The sequence below is a fragment of the Diabrotica undecimpunctata genome, chromosome 7 (genome assembly GCF_040954645.1).
Source record: "Diabrotica undecimpunctata isolate CICGRU chromosome 7, icDiaUnde3, whole genome shotgun sequence".
Classification (NCBI taxonomy): domain Eukaryota; kingdom Metazoa; phylum Arthropoda; class Insecta; order Coleoptera; family Chrysomelidae; genus Diabrotica; species Diabrotica undecimpunctata.
The window spans coordinates 80,198,810-80,216,720 of record NC_092809.1 but is presented as its reverse complement, the minus strand read 5'-3'; the positions used below and the strand labels follow the sequence as shown (position 1 = coordinate 80,216,720).

The 17,911-nt window shown below is 30.8% G+C and overlaps 1 protein-coding gene across 1 annotated transcript in view; it reads left to right on the top strand.

Moving 5' to 3' along the window:
* Nucleotides 1-1,586: 1,586 nt before the first annotated feature.
* The window catches only part of LOC140445523 (uncharacterized), a 297,375-nt gene continuing 281,050 nt past the window's right edge, over nucleotides 1,587-17,911 (top strand). The window contains exon 1 of the mRNA XM_072537615.1: nucleotides 1,587-1,761. Coding sequence (XP_072393716.1) covers nucleotides 1,659-1,761 — 103 coding nt within the window. The 5' untranslated portion in view covers nucleotides 1,587-1,658. The remainder of the gene's footprint in view (nucleotides 1,762-17,911) is intronic.

The window sequence follows — 17,911 nt, the reverse complement described above, 5'->3', positions numbered from 1 at the left end:
TCTACATGCCGTTTCCAGGTTCTACAATCATCTAACTGAATTAAATTTTGTAATAACCCTAATCTGAGTACAATTTTGCCAAATTGCCATTTAGAATGAAAATAATCTCTCACTGAAACCATAGTTCCTATATCAAAGTTTCTTAGATTTTTGTCATTATAGGTGACTCTATCACTTCACGAAGGTTTAAGAATGATATCAAAATATAGTGTTTAGATTTATTCTTGAATTTCCGTAATATTTCTTGAATGGGTCGTATTATTTGGAGGATGGTTTACTTTGGGAAGTGAGAGAAAATCCTGTTAATTTTTTTGGTGTATTATTGATGTCTTTATTATAGTAATCGGTCTGTAGATTATTTTCTGTACCTAAGAATCTGTATCATAATTATCTGTCATTTCGTCAGGATATTCAATTAAAACATGAGCCCTTTGGAAATTTGGATAACAGATGGACAATTTTGATTTTGAGATGAAAACAAAGTTCTCTGTGAATGAGAACATCAACATCTAAAGTATGTACCGACATAAAATTCGATGGGAAAGAACACTTCATGAAGAAACGTGAAGAGCAGAGACGATGTCCAGTAGAAAATTGTAAAGTCAAATCGTATTGTAGAAAATGTACATTGTGTAAAAATTGTTTTATACAATATCATAAAACATAAAGTTATTTCTATTAGACGCAAATAGAAATGCTAATTCGAATAACTATTTTTCACTCATTCATACATACTTGTACTTGTGATAAGTAACACTAATGCCCAGTAATCTATTTATAAGACGGGTTAAAATTCAAAAATGCAAAGATATAAAACAATTTCATGAATATTTTTTATATTAGGAACAATATTACTGATAATTATATACTGATGTATATTCCTAAGTAAAAGTTTATTTCGTTTAATTGAACTATTCTCCAATAAGTCATTCCAGGAACGCCATCCAAAAATATTGACAATATCAATTTATTTAAGTAATATACTCTAAAATGTATAATATATGTCTGAATTGTCAATATGAATAGGGCAGATAAAATTAAATTATTAGATTTTCTTGTATTACCACGTAAAAACACAAAATAATTCGTTTAATTTGAATTTTCTGAACGATTTCCGAAGTGGAAAACGAAACTTCAAAATAAAAAAAGAAATTGTGATCAATTCCAATTAAAGATAAATAATATTAAATTGCCACAGGAAACTATACTTATAGCTTCCGAACCATCTCAAAAAAATTAGTATAACTAGTCAATATTTTATAATTACATCTAAAGAGCTTTATAATTTTAAAAAAATCTGTTTACAATATAAAATAAATTTTTGGCCTTTAAAGCCCACTTGCCGTGGATAACAGTTTTTTTCTTAAATATCTACATATGTGCCTATTAAATAACAATAAAAGAAATATTTGATCAAATAACATTTCATAACCAGAACAATTGGTCACTAGTTTCTTTGCGAAATGATTGACTTTACCTTGCAAATAGTCACAATGCATATTTTTATAAGATAATTTTTTCTCTTCATCCGCCTTTATCAGTTTGACACATCCGTTAGATATCTAAAAATTCCTGTAACACTCAGTGGTAAAAAGATTCACTATACAATTACAATTAAAACCCAAAGGAAGCAAATATCTAGTTTAACAGACTTAAAAATGAGAAATATTATAATCGTTTTGTATTATGTAGGATTCTTTGGTGATTTATTTAGGGTGAATATTATATCAGGTGCAGCTGTGTATAAGACTCAAACTACCAGTAAGTACCATATTTAATTATTATTTAATTTTAATATTTGAATGTCATTTAGTTTTGTTAGAGACTCAAAATAAAACAATGCAAGAATCTGCAATAAGATTAATACCTCTCGTGATGAGGATGTAAAATTTATTCATCAATTGATATCAATACGTTTCACAATTTATACTTAAGCGTTTAATTTTATTTGGGTAATTCCACGTCAACTATGCAAAGTTGGTCAGGCTACCCCTCTCGTTTGGCTTAAATTTTACAGGCGTATTCTATACTATAAAATATAATGATTTACTAAATTTCAAACTTTTAGCTTCAAAATAGCGGTTATATGAGTCGTTCAATTTTTTCCAAATAAAATTTTTTTTCCCATATTGTATCTTTTTTTCTTTTATATTTTAGCAAAATTTGTTAAAAAAAGTTAAAAATTATATACTTTTTAAGGTAAAAATAAGCACATCTCTTATATCAGACAATCTTATTCCCATATTGTATCTTTTTTCTTTCATATTTTAACAAAATTTAAAAAAGAATTAAAAATTATATACTTTTTAAGGTAAAAATAAGCACATCTTTTATATCAGACTATCTTATCTTATATCACATTATCTTGAATTGCCAAATTCTTAATTTTACCAAAATTTTACATCTTTTTTGACAATTCTAAATACAGATTTGAATTCTCCTCAAATGTTACATAAAAAATGTATTTTAATATGATTTTTCGGTAATTAATTAGAAGCCTGGCGTAATTGAAAAAATCATTGTCTGGCAATTTCGAGAATTGTAATTTATTAGTTGTAAATTATTACACGCGGAAAAAATACAAAATAAATTACTAAAACCCTATAATTAACCTTTTCTCTGAAATTTTTATTTACACGCAAGAATTATGTGTCCTGGAAAAAAGCCAAAAATCCTAAAAAAGCGTTATTAGTACGTATCTTAATATAAAGGACCATTCAAAATTTTTTAGATTTAAATTTTTTCAGAAATTGCTAAATAATATAATGGGAATACTTTTTATTCTTGCTTAAAAAATAAGAATTAATGATTAGATTATTTGTAAGTAGGAAAATTTTAAATACCGCACTCAATGGCTCACTATTCCACTGATTATGACTTATGATTCAGCCATTAAGAGCGTAGGCGCAAAATTTCGGGCCAATGATTTTTAAATTTTTTTCGAAACTTGAGAAAACTAACAAATATTTTTGAAAAATTTAAATGCAGAATGAAAGATTACATTATTACCGAGAGCCTAAAGTCCCTTAGAATAAACAAAAAGTTTTTTTGAATGAGATATTTGAAATTAAAAATCACACTAAATTTTCTCTACCTTTTCACCCCTGTAACTTATTAAAATAAACATTATACAAGTTTTCAGGGACTTTTGGCCCTCAGTAATAATGTATTATTTCATTCCGCATTTAAATTTTTCAAAAATACTCATTAGTTTTCTCCGGATTCGAAAAAAATGCATGCATTTAAAAAGCATTCGCCCGAAATTTTGGGCCTATGCTCTTAAGAATGGTCGCTTCGTTTAGTCATCTCAGCTTTGTCGTTGAAAAACGTGTAGTTAATTATAACTTTGTGTTTTGAAAAGGAGTTTTTAAAAATTATTTTATTTACTTTTTGAAAATACAAGTTTACAAAAGTTAACAAACAAAAGTTATGAAACAAAAGTTAAGTTGCAAAAGTTTACCAGACAAAAGTTAAGTAGCAAAAGTTTACCAGACAAAAGTTAAGTAGCAAAAGTTTACCAGACAAAAGTTATATTAATTGAAATGTCCCTCTATTTATAATATCGTATTGCGTAGTTTCTATTGTCCTACAATGTGCAGATTCTGTGGAATCCAGTGGCGTAACTCCTCCCTCACTGAGTCCGAAAAATAATCGAATTATTTTTGGGTTGCTGGTTTGCGGAATTTTCTTGTAATTCTATATCATATTCGTTCCGTTGTTTTGATCTTCTTTGTTTAATAATATACAGAATGATCAAGATTAGAATAACTGCTATGACTGAGGTGGTCACCAATGGAGTCGTATGCAAAGGAATATTTGTTCCTCTAATTGGTACTAATTGTTTGGCCATATTATTAATTGCGTAAAGATTTTCAAAGTCAATTTTGGTAATATTATGGCTCTGGAATTTTTGTATATTTTCTGTGGAAAAATATTTTATTTTTGGTAAAATTAGAGCTTTCCCTCTATGAATTTTGATATTGTTATTGAATTTCAGTTGGTTGATTATCACTTCACAATCTTCTGGTATACTGATAAGAGATGGACTGTGTACTTCGAAAATTTGGTGTCTCTTGCACTTTGATTGGACTCGTTCTGATGTCGATGGCATTATCAATACTTCATTATTAGTTACTTGTTCGATAATGGATTCTTGGAGAGTGACTTCTGTGGTAAAGCATTGGGTTGAACTTTGACCATTGAGGAAACGCAAGGTGCAATTGTCTTGTAGTATGGTATCTTCTTTGCAATAATATGTTTCTTCTAAAATGGGACATTCTTCTTTTTGTAGGTGCGTCTCGTCAGAGGTTCGTGCCAAATAAGGGTATGTGGGAGTGAACAGTTGAAAAAGTTACTTGTGTCCCTAATAGCATGTAATATGTTAAAATATTTATAAATTTTGGAATTTGAGAAGGTTGGTAAATATTGTGCAAATATTTAATCATATCCTGAATTTCCTGACTCAAAATAATTGAACTATGTAATGTGTTTAATTTTAACATAATTCCATTTGCTATATTTTCAATAAAATCTATCATATTCTGACAATCTAAATTTATCTGACTTATGGTACCTTGAAAAGTAATATAATTTCCCAAACTGTTTATAGTACTTTGAATTTCTAATTGGAACTTATGTAAGTTATGTTGCAGTTTTTCTTGGTTTTGCCAAAGTATATCTAGAGATTTGTTGTAATGATCAATTAGTTTTTTATATAAAGATATTTGTAAGTTCGTTTCATGAATAATCTGTTTCTGATTATTTTCCAGTACTTCTATTGCTTTATCATATCTATCTCCGTCTTCTGAAACTAAATTTCCAAATAAGTATCTATTAACTTTACCTAGGCCATTAATAAGGCCTCTTTTTGATCGAATATGGGGATAGATGTTTTCTAATTTTTTCTCTAATGTATTAATTAAAACTTTCTGTTCTGTTCTGTTCTTTCTAACATGTTTTCTGCCAATCCATGATATGAAATAGGATTTGAGGTATTAACTTTCACTACATTAGTTTTTATTATTTGAAAATTAACTTTAAGAGATTCTACTTGTCTAACTATTTCTTTTAAGTTTATATAATGGATAAATGTATGTTTACTATAAATTAATCTACATGTGCCTAATTTAATTGGGAGTAAAAGGTTTTAAAGAGGTGTTATATTAATATCGATGTCAACTCTAACCTGGTTGGACGTCTGGTATATCATCTGTATCAGAATCAAGACGATTTTTTTTTTTTGGCTTGTACAATTGTCATTCAGCCAGTCACAATCAGCATGAGCTTTATTTTCGAATTTAAATATGCATATAAATATTTAAAGAATTAGTGAAACATGATTAATATAATAATAATAATATAATTATTCCGTACTTAGCTATAGATCTGGGTTTGCGAACTGTGCTTTTATGATACAATCCTTTATCTGTTTCCAACAACAAGCCACCGTCGTTGACAATAATTGTTTCTTTAAACTTAGGAAGTGCTTTATTGCGATTTCCACTCTTAATGTACGCTTTGTTTTCATTTGTGTAATCGTGTGGGCCTGACCTCGTTAAATTGCGTTTTTCTATCTGTTGGTATTTTACGTTTGCATTTCGTTCATGTATTTTTCCGTATAGTATTTTGCATGATTCTTTATGATTCTGCACATATTGTGATAAAATTAAATGATCATTATTGTCGAATGGGTCTGGATTATTTATATGCCCTTTAAAAATTTCAAATGGCGTAAATTTAGTAACAGAATGAATTGAATTATTATATGATAATATGCAATGTTTCATTAATTGTTCTACTGACATATCTTTATTTGTTTCTCTAAGGCATCTAAAATGTTCTATTAAGGAAGAATGAAAACGTTCTACCGGAGAATTCGAATTGCTGTTTTTAGGAGTGGTAAAATGTAATTCTATTTTATGTAATTTACAAAAATCTTCTAAGTCATAGTTTTTGAATTCAGTGCCGGAGTCAGTTGTTATTTTATAGGGTAATCCATGATGCGTGATATAGTTTAATAAACCATCGACTATTGAAATTCCACTAATACTAGGAATTTGATATGCTTGTCCGTATCGAGAAAATGCATCAATTATTGTAAGAAATGGTGTATTGGATATTCTAAATACATCCATATGAATATGATCAAATGGCTTAGAAGCCGTTGGTGTAAGATTAAATTTAATGACTTAATCTTTAACAAAATTTATGATTCCTTTTTGCAGATCTCTTTGAGGTAAAATAACAAATAGTCTTAGTTTTTATTTCGTTGATTTCTCCATAAGTTAATAATATTTGATTTTTGTACAAATTCAAGGCTCGGTCTGTGATTGGCATACTAAGAATTGGATTTTCAGCTGAAGTATGTACTGTGTTTCCATCAGTATCTTCATTTCCACTTGGGTTAACATTTGGTGGTCTAATTTGTATATCTGATATTATGTTTATTCTTTTTTCCTGTTCATTCTTCTCATCTAATGTTTCAGAAATTTCTTCATTGCTTAACTCAGGAAAATAAAAGTCATTTGGATCAAACAATTGATCTGTAATTTCTTGATTTGGAACTGATAAATTTTCTATTTCTTTTTGTATTACATCATCTATGTCATCAAGATTTACACACAAAGATTCAGATTCTAGTACATTTATTTCATTATCAGTGTCTATTCGTGAAAGACAATCTGCAACTTTATTAAGGGTTCCTTTTTGGTATTTAATTTTATAATCAAATTCTTCGAGTTGTAACCGCCATCTCACTAGTCGTGAATTAGGTTCTTTCAATGAAAACAACCATTGTAGTGGTTTATGATCTGTAAAAATTATAAATTCTCTTCCAAATAAGTATGGTCTAAAGTATTTGCAACTCCATACTATAGCTAATAACTCTTTTTCTATAGTAGAATAGTTTATTTCTGCTGAATTTAGGGTCCTTGACGCATATGAAATAGGATGTCCATCCTGTGATAATACTGCCCCAATGGCATATTTGGATGCGTCTGTCATTATTTCAAATTTTTTGTTAAAATCTGGGTAGGCCAGAATTGGTTCTGATATTAACAAATTTTTGCAAGTATTAAAGCAATCGATAAATTCTTTTGTGTGTTCTATTTTATGGTCTTTCTTCAGGCAAACTGTTAACGGTTTTGTTATTTTAGCGAAGTTCTTTATAAATTTGCGATAATATCCTAAAAGACCTAGAAAAGATTTAATTTGTTTTTGTGTTCTTGGAATTGGAAAATTCTGTATAGCTAATATTTTGTTTTTATTGGGTTTAATTCCTTCTGGTGTAACAACGTGACCAAGAAATTCAACTTCTTTCTGTAGAAACTCACATTTATCTAGTTGAATTTTTAAACGTGCTTCTCGTAGTTTATGAAATACTAGTTTTAAATTTTGAATATGTTCTTGTAAGCTAGTACTAAATATAATTATATCATCCATGTAGACCATGCATATTTTGTTTTGCAAATCTTTTAGTACTTCGTCCATTACCCGTTGGAATGTTGACGGCGAATTTTTAAGACCAAAAGGCATTCTTAGAAATTTATAATGACCATTGTCTACGCTGAATGCTGTTTTCTCTACAGATTTTGTATCCATTTCGATTTGGTGACATCCGCTGGCCAAATCTAATGTGCTAAAATATTGTGCTCTTCCTAATTTATCCAAAATTTCTGTAATATGTGGAATTGGATATCTATCAGAAATTGTTTTCTCATTAAGCTTTCGATAATCTATGACTAGACGGTATTTTTTCTTGCCTGATGCATCTAATTTCTTATTCACTATCCATATGGGTGAACTCCAAGGTGAACATGATGACCTTATGATTCCTTCATCTAACATTTCTTGAATTTGCCTTGAACTTCTTCTTTGTGGCAGTAAGGATATCTATAAGATCTACAATGTATAGGAACTTCGTCTGTAGTTTTTATGGTGTGTCTGACATTGGAAGTAAATGTCAAGGGATCTCCTACTTTTAGGAATATATCTGAAAATTCTCTACATAGCTTAATTATATTTTCTCTTTCTTCTGAATTCATGTGGTCTGTCCTTATAAGGTTTCCTAAGTCTATTTTGTTTCTCTTATTACATTTCTCGTTAGGTTTTTTGTTAAAATAATTGAAGTTGTATAATTCATAATTTGCGTTTTCAAAGGGGTATACGTCTATTGGTCTTAGTAAAGTTATCTTCAGAGGTTTGTCTGTCGTGTTTATTATCTCCATTATAGCATATCCATTTTTTTCTAATGTTAATGTTTCAGGTATATAAACTTCTTCTAAATATGTTTCTTCGATCATTATTTCTCCATTAGGTATACTGACAGGAAGAGGATAAAGCATTCTTTCCTGTGCACCTATAGTAAATTCAAATTTAATATCCATTGGTCCTCTAAATTTAATCGGTATCGTTACATTGTTATTATACAGTTGTTTATTAGTAAAATCTATAACTAAGTTCATTCTCATCATATCTTCTAATCCTAAGATTCCATCAAAATATTCGTGAAAATCATATAAGATATAATGAATATAAAGTTACTTCTGAATTCTGGAAATGCTGGTATTTCGGCTTGATATTTAATAGTCTTAGTATAAAGAGCAGTTATAATATCTACATTTGACTGGTATATGCAATTAGGAAAATATTTTTCGGCGATACTTGGTCGTAGCAAAGACCTGGCACTACCGGTATCAATTAGCAATTTTATTTTTGAATTTCCTACTTCAATATATGGTAGGGGATTATTCGAATTTATTTCTATATTGACTGTTTCCTTTCCGAGGCATCTATCTGAAAATTTTGGTCACCTTGACCGTTTTGTGGTAAATCGTACTCAGAATTTCTAAAATAGCTATTTACTCGTTGATGTTGTGGTTCTCTTGGATTATTATTTTCGTTTTGATAATTATTTGTGTATAGCTCCTCAGCTATAGTATCAGGAATTCGTCTAGGGAAATAATTCCTCCGATAATTATTTTATATATTGGAATTTGATCTAGCGTTTGAATTTAATGTATTTCTGGATGTTATTGACATATGTTGTGGCCTAGGTAACCGATCATAAGGAATTCGGTTGGGCCTGAATACATTACTTTCTGGTCGGAAGTTTGTGGAACGATTCTGAGATGTGAAATGATTCTGAGAATGTTGAGGTGCTAAAGAATTTCGGTTTTGATAACCTTGATTTCGATATAAAAAGTTAGAATTGAAAGGGCTTTGATTTTGATATGCGAAATTTGGATTTGTTCGATATTGATGTGTGGGGTTAGAATTTTGGGGACGATATTGGTTGCTAGGCTGATTTGGCCTGTTAGATGGATTAAAGGAATTGTGTGACTTAAAATTATGATTGTTTTTTGGAAAAAGATTACTAGAATGTCCATATAAATTTTCAAAATTATGAAACTCGTCGACATATGCAATGGCATCTTCAAGAGAACTGGGTTTCTTAAGGTGCATATTATTTTTAAGAACACCTGTACATCCTGTAATAAAAGTGTTCAGTGCGATTTTATCACAATGGTTAATTTGGCATAGTTTATCTGCATGCTCTATACTAGTATCGTTACTTATTCTTTGGGCTACATTGCTTTTTAATAATTGTATTCTTGTTCCAAAATTATAGAGTGTTTCATTTTTAAATGGTTTAGTTCGTGTTAGTTCTTGCATTAAGCAGTCTAAATCACGTCTATCTGCGAAGCATTGTTCTAATGCTCTCTTTATACTATTCCATGTCGTTAATTCCATACGATTTCCTACTAGTGCTTCTGCTTTTCCAACTCGTTTATCTTGTATGCATTCCAAGATGTGTTTATTTAAATCTGGATCGTTATATGCAGAATATGTTTGTAGTAGTTCGTTGCATCTAAAGATAAATTTGTTGAGAGTATTGGAATCTCCGTCATAGGGTTTAATATTTTTTAAATTTGATTTGAGAAAATCCCAGTTAAGGGGAGTTTGAGTTTGAGTTGCAGTAGCCATATTTTCAGATAAAATTATTTGTCAAAATTTCTCACAAAATTGTATAGAATTATGTATTATAAAAAATATATGCAATATAAATATTTTTTAAAGATTTCAAAAAATTAATCAATAAAAATAAATATTTTCAATAACATAAATATGTGTTAAAATGGATAAAAAAGTATCAGTATTCTTATTAAAAAAATTCAAATTCGTATTCAAAAATTCAAAAATTAATCTATCTATCCTCACAAATGTATGAAAGGAAAGGCGAAAAGGAAAGGCACTTACAGTTATCTGGAGCACCTGCTTCTCTTCTCCGAACTTTTGCTTCCTCTGGAACTCTGCTTGTTCTCGTTGATACCACTGTAGGGTAGAGGTTCGATTTGGATAGGCACTACGATGTTGAAACACCAAAAACCGAAAAAGTTCTATCACTTGAGGTGTAAAATGTTCTTTTCCGATCCGCACGTATCCTACTGACTGCGCCAATTATAACTTTGTGTTTTGAAAAGGAGTTTTTAAAAATTATTTTATTTACTTTTTGAAAATACAAGTTTACAAACAAAAGTTATGAAACAAAAGTTAAGTTGCAAAAGTTTACCAGACAAAAGTTAAGTAGCAAAAGTTTACCAGACAAAAGTTATATTAATTGAAATGTCCTTCTATTTATAATATTGTATTGCGTAGTTTCTATTGTCCTACAATGTGCAGATTCTGTGGAATCCAGTGGCGTAACTAGTTGGAAAACATGTAGTATAAAAAGATGTTTAGTATTGAATACCTACTTTATAAATAATTTCAAACCTATTTGTAAATTTGGATCGATAGATAAGTTTTGTTTAAATTCGAGATAGGAACTTTACAATGTTATTGTGACTCTTCGTATTATAATTATAGGTCCTTCTATTTATAATATTGTATTGCGTAGTTTCTATTGTCCTACAATGTGCAGATTCTGTGGAATCCAGTGGCGTAACTAGTTGGAAAACATGTAGTATAAAAAGATGTTTAGTATTGAATACCTACTTTATAAATAATTTCAAACCTATTTGTAAATTTGGATCGATAGATAAGTTTTGTTTAAATTCGAGATAGGAACTTTACAATGTTATTGTGACTCTTCGTATTATAATTTTTTTTATTCATTTAAAACACTTATACCACATCAATCACGCAGGGTTATTAGTCGGATGACAAACACTCTAGAGTAGTGGCTATACCGCTCTGAGGAGACCTAAAGAGGTCTAAATACGTATAAGCGGCTGTCGCTGCCCTGTATCAAAACAAAAATCTAATACCGTCATTATGTTTTATTACTTTACTTCGGTTGGAGTACCAGAAACTGAATTCACTACGAATTTTGACCATGATGAACGGCATGTGGAATGCAATTTTAGATTCTCTTGCCGAGTAATTTATCAAGCTATTTGCTTCGAAAGTTTTATGAAGCACAGTGGTAAAAATTTGAATTCGGTTTCGCCAGGTAGAAATCGTTTGATTTCTCTTTTTGTCTCATTTAATTCTCTTTTAGCTTTAATTTTCATTTCAACATTTTCACACAAACATGGATGCAACAAATCAACTGAAATTGTAACTTTTGTTTTACATCTTCTGCTATTAAGAAATTGTGATGGGAAGTATACCATACCTTTTAATAGATAATTTCTATAATTTATTAATGCTGACTGAAGGTCTGCATGTTTTCTTTTATCTATGGTTTTTCTTAACATGTTTTTTGCAATTAACACTGCTTTTTCTGCTAATCCATTTAAGATGCTTTATCCATTAGATAAGCTTTAAAGATTAAAGTAAAGTTTTAATTTCTGCTAAACTTTCTAAATTTTTTACTATTATATGGTACGTTGTCAGTTACAAGAAAATCAGGTGATCCAAATCGTGCAAAAACTGTCTTAATTTCAGCAATTACTGAATCAGCACTTTTGTCTTTAATGGGTAATACCTCTAATCATTTAGAATATGAGTCAAATAAAACTACGTATTTTTTTCCAGCATATGTGAAAATGTAGGACCCAACCCTCTCCCATGGCCTTTTAGGTAGTGGATATGATAATAAAGTTTGTTTTGGGTTTTTTTAGCAAATTTTTCACAACTCTTACAAGCCCTTTTATATGATTCAATATCCATCGCCATACCAGGCCAATAATAAATTTGGTGTGCTAGTGCTTTTGTTTTTTCTATACCTAAATGTCCCTCATGAAGTAATCCTAGAACTTCTTTTTTTAATGAAAAAGGAACAACTAATTTATTGTCTAGAAAAAGAAGGTCATTAGTTATAAATAGATTCTCCTTTAGTTTGGCAACGTGTCTGACATTTTCTGGAATTTTATATTTTTGCTCTGGCCAGCCACTGATGATGAAGTCAAAAACAACTTGTAGTTGGGGGGTCTGCTATGGTCTCTTGTCGAAACTAATTTTTTCGTTCCTCAGATAGCGGTAAATCATTGACAATTGAATAAACGGCAAACTCTATCTTCATATCAACAGATCTTTTGTTGTTTTTTAGAAATTCCCTTATAGTGTGTCAGGTATGTACATGCTTTTTTCTGGTTTTTACAACACAATTAAATCATAATCTAATAATTTTAATCTAATTCTCAGCATTCTTGGTGAAATCGACTGTAAATCTTTTTTAAAAATTGATTCCAATGGTTTGTGATCACTGTGGACTTTTACACAAGCTCTACAGACAAAGTAGTGAAACCTCTTTACAGCAAATAAAATAGCTAGAGTTTCTTTTTCCATTTGAGCATACTGCTGCTCAGTTTTTGTAAGGCTCCTTGATGCAAAGGCCACAGGTCTGCCTTATTGCAACAAACATGCCCACAATCCATCTTTTGATGCATCTGTTTCAATTTCTGTTGGTTTCTTTAGATCAAATACTGCCAAGATTAGCGAGTTAGTCAACAGATGCTTTAGTTGATTCAGTGAATCTTGATGCTCACTTGACCACTGTCAATCTACATTCAATCTTGTCAAGTTTTCTTAACGGGGCAGATATTTTTGATAGGCTTGGTACGAACTTGGCTACATATTTTATAATTCCTAAAAATCTTCCAACATCTTGTTTGCATTATGGTGTGGGCATGTCTAAGATTGCTTTGATATATTTATCACTTGTTTTCACACCATCCTTTGAAAATATATGACCCATGTCTTTAACACTACTTTGTTTGAACTGTACCTTGGACCCTGTCATGTTCTGCTTCTGAGGCACCAGTGACAATTAAATTATCAAAGTAAAGGCCTACGCCTTCAAGATCTCCAAATATTTAAAAACTCTTTTTCTGGGATACTTCTGGGACTGAGCAGATACCTAAAGCCAGTCTGTTAAATTGATACCTACCAAATGGTGTACCGAAAGTCATTAAATCTGCACTTTCATCATCCAGCTCCACTTGCCAATAACCATCCTTCATGTCTAAAACGGTGAAGAACTGCCCTCTACCAAGTAGAGTTACAATTTCATCAACAAAAGGAATTTGAAAGTGTTCTCTTGATGGCCCCATTAAGTTCTTTTGGATCAGGATATAGCCTTAAGTCACCATTTGGCTTTTCCACAATGACTAGTGGGTGAACCCACTCTGTTGGTTTATCTACCTTTGTTATGACTCCTTCAAGATCACGCAGTTTATTTTTTAAACGTTTTCGTAAAGCATGTGGAACCCGTCTTATGGTGCTTATTCGAGGTTTGGTATCTTTTCTCAAGGTTAAGACTTCTTCAAAGACATGTGAATATTTTGTTACTAGATTATTTAAATTGTTAAATTTAGAACTTACTAATGAATTTACCTGTTTGACTAAATTTAATTCTAGACATTCCTTAAACCCTGCAAAGGAAGCTGATTTTTTGTGTCTACAACTACAAAAGATATATCTTTTTTATCATTTTTAATAACACAAGTTAATGTAACTTTACCTACAGTTTTAATTCTGAACTTTGAATCCCTATACAATACTAATGATATATTCGATTTACGGATATGTACTGTTGGGGCTGTTTCTTCGAGAATACTTAAAGGCAATGTGCTTACCTCAGCTCCAGTATCTAATTTAAATGACACAGGCTTATTGTTAACATAAATATCAGCTGACCACATATCTTGTGCAACATCGGGTTTACATTTAGAGTTTACTGACCTGACAAAATACTGATACTCACTATCTTCACTCTCACTTCCTGAACTGTGCACATCACTTACACTAGCTTTTGTTACTTGATGCACTTTCTTCTTCTGCTCTTTCATCGCCTTTCTAGGAATTTCTGGTATCCTTCTCACATTGCTCCCACTAGGTTTATGGTCTTCTCTACTAACTTTTGCAAAACGATTATGGCCTTGACACTTAGCACATGTTTTACCTCAAGCAGGACATCGATTGTCACTCAAATGATTATATCCACATCTGGTACACACACGATCACATCTTGATTCTCTTCGTTGAACTGCATTTATTAATGACTTATTTTGTAACATTTTAGACTGGTCTTTACTTATTTCTATCGCTCGACATATGTCAACTGCTTTCATTAACGTTAACTCTGATTCTCTGAGCAGTTTTTCTTGTGTTGCTTTGTTATGTATTCCCATTACTATTCTATCTCTGATCATCTGGTCTTGTTGGCTATACTCTGTTGTTTCAATGGCTTTCCGTAGTTCTGTAATTAACGAGTCAAATGGTTGCCCTTTTTGCTGGCTAATACTACTAAACTTAAATCTTTCAAAAATGACATTTTTCTTTGGTAAACAATACTCTTCAAACTTCTTTTTTACGCAAGTTACTGTTCTGTCTTCATTTTCGTCAAATTTGAAGGTGTTGTATAGCTCTAATGCATCGTCTCCCACCAGACTTAAGAACACATCCAGCTTTTTTACTTTCTGGTTTGGAGGTTAGGTCCGTAGCTATCATTAATAGATCAAACTTTTGGCTAAATTTGCGCCAGTTTTCAGATATATTCCCATCTAATACTAGAGATTCAGGTGGCTTAAACGTGGATTCCACGATGATACCAAAAAATGATACTCACGTGTTGCAAGGTTACAGTTGAGTACCTATCCAAACAAGAAATGGTTTCACCACGCAAAAATTATCACACGTGACTCCATGTATAAGCCTGATGGAAGGTGTAATAAATAAAACAAATACTATATTGAGTAATTGTATAAGCAACAAGTATATTAACTGCACATGCCAGTAACCTAACCTAACAACCTTGTCTAACCTAATAATCTGTCCCCGTCACCTCCTGTCATGCCATCTTGTTACCAAAATGAATAATATGATTGTCACTTAACTGGGTATCATACAGTATCTGCGAGCCAAACTTTTTTAGACAGAATTTTGAATATGTTTAACCAATTTGTTTTTTCTGTAGAGAAGTTAAACCCAGTTTTTAAAGTCCAATTTTCAAATCGAGTTAAAAAATTTTTAAACTGTTAGTTGCCGATTCTATATTGTTTGATTTAGTATAAACGACGATGTCGTCTGCATAAATACTGGCTTTAATAGGCGCTCTAATTTCATTATACTACTATTGATAGCAATTAAGAACAATGTTTGACTTATTATGAAACCTTGAGTAATTCCATTATCTAAGGTTCTTGTTGAGCTTTTAGGCCATTTATCCTAATTTCTATTGATCGATTAATTAAAAAAATGTTTACAAATCCTAGTATGGTACCTTTAATCCCGTTATCGCTTAGATTTTTCAAAATGCAGTGTCTCCAAGTTCTCTGAAAGGCTTGGCTTATATAAAAAAAATTGCAATCAGTTTTTGGTTGTTTGCAAAAGCTTCATTAATTGAGGTTTGTAAAGTAACATTGTTATTTGACGTCGATCTACCCCTTCGAAAGCCACTTTGACAAGGGGAAAGGAGATTATTATTTTACAAGTGCCATACTAGACGAAAGTTTAAAATTTTTTCCAATATTTTACACATACTACAGGTAAGCGAGATGGGGCGGTAAGAAGTGGGCTTATCTTTAGGTTTATTTGGCTTAATGATGGAAATTATTACTGCCTGGGACCAAAGATTAGGAAATTTATGTTTTAGAAAACAAATATTAAATACTTAAATATAGTAAAACTAGTTTAGCTGTAAATGGCAAGTTTTTATAAATATTGGTGGTATGTCATCTTGTCCAGCCGAGGCGTTTTTTAAATCAGAAATAGCAAATTCTAATTCTTGAAGAGTTATGGCGATGTTTAAAGGATCATTGATATCGTTTATGGTGATAATAGAGGATCTATAGTTTCCTTGTGCGTTAACATTTCCTGAGGTAGGTATACCAGTATTGCAAGAATTTTGTTGATAAACATCAGCAAATATTTCTGCAATAGCTTTGTTACAAATAATTAGTCTTTGACCAAGAGTTAAGGTGTTTATTTGTCTAAAAGAGTTGGAACCTTTGAGTTTACGAATTTTAGACCAAATGACAGATGAAGGGGTCGATGAATTTATAGAAAAGATATAACTTTCCCATGTATTTCTTTTGCTTTTTTTTATGAGATATCTCGATTTTGCTCTGAATTTTTAAAAATGAAGTAAATTTTCTTCCGTATTATGCTTTTTAAGTTTATTAAACTCACGTTTTATTATGGATAGAGCTAGTGCGATTTCGCTGGTTCACCAAGGCACTGGTTGTCTATTACAGAGTTTAGTTTTACCGATATTAGTTAAGGCAGCTTCTGTTATGATATTATTTAAGGACCTAATGCTAGAGTTCATGTCACTGCTTAATTGAAAATTTTTAATTTTCTCTTGGATGTCAATCTGATAGGGTTCCAGTTGTCATTCTTTAATTTTCAAGATTGATATATTGGGAAGTTAGGAGATTGAGATTTATTAAGTGTTACATGAATGGGGAAATGATCACTGTCATATGTAGTGATTCTAAAGTATTCCATAAGAGATAAGTTGATAATGATTGGCTACATAATGTCAAATCTATGGCGGAAAATGAGCCGTTACAAGAGTTAAATCGGGTCGATTTTCCATTATTAAGTAGTATTAAATCTGAGGAATCAATAAAGTGATTCATTAAGTTACCGAATTTGTCAGTTTTATGACTTCCCCATGCCGAATGATGGCAATTCATATCACCTAAAATTATTTTTGGGTTTGTAATTTAATCTATAAGATTTCTTAATTCTTGTAAATCGAGAACTCTGGGATGGGGCAGATATATATTACAAATGTTAGTATTTTTTTGGTAAGTAACTGTTACAGCTACAGCTTCAAAATAAGTACTTAATGCAATTGGTTTAGCTTGTATATCTGTTCTAGTGAAGATAGCTACTCCGCCACTTTCTTGGTGTGCGTTTCTATTTTTTAGAAAACATTGATAATTTCGAAGATTTATATTGGTATTTTTAAAATGGGTCTCTTGAAGACAAGATCTTTTAGGTGATAGTTCATTTATTAAAAGTTTTAATTGTTCAATATGGGTGTATCACCTATTAAGATTCCACTGCACAATAAGAGAATCTGACATTAGATTTCTTGGGATTGCGGTTCATCGGACTCTTCAATTGAAGAGTTTTATTTGGGGTTAGTTTCTTCTTTAAACGGGTAATGTTTTTTAGTTTTGAATTATGGATATAACAGTGGACGAAGTTAAGAATATCGATTAATTCAGTAGGTTCATTGGAATAATTTTTGGAGATTATTGGGGATGTTGGGCATGTAATTTGTTTTCTAGGAAATCACAAATCTCATTATGATTTAAAACAAATGCGGGCGATCTGTTCTCTATTTTATCCTTTATTGATTTCAGCGAAAGAGTGAGTTCTTTACGGGAAGTTTTATCTGATTTTTGGATTTTTTCTTAGGTTTGTTTAGAGTAGGAGGCATAAAAAGTTGTGTGTTAGTTTGAGCATTGTTTTCAATATTGTCTGGAGAGGACGATATTTGTCTTTTAACTAT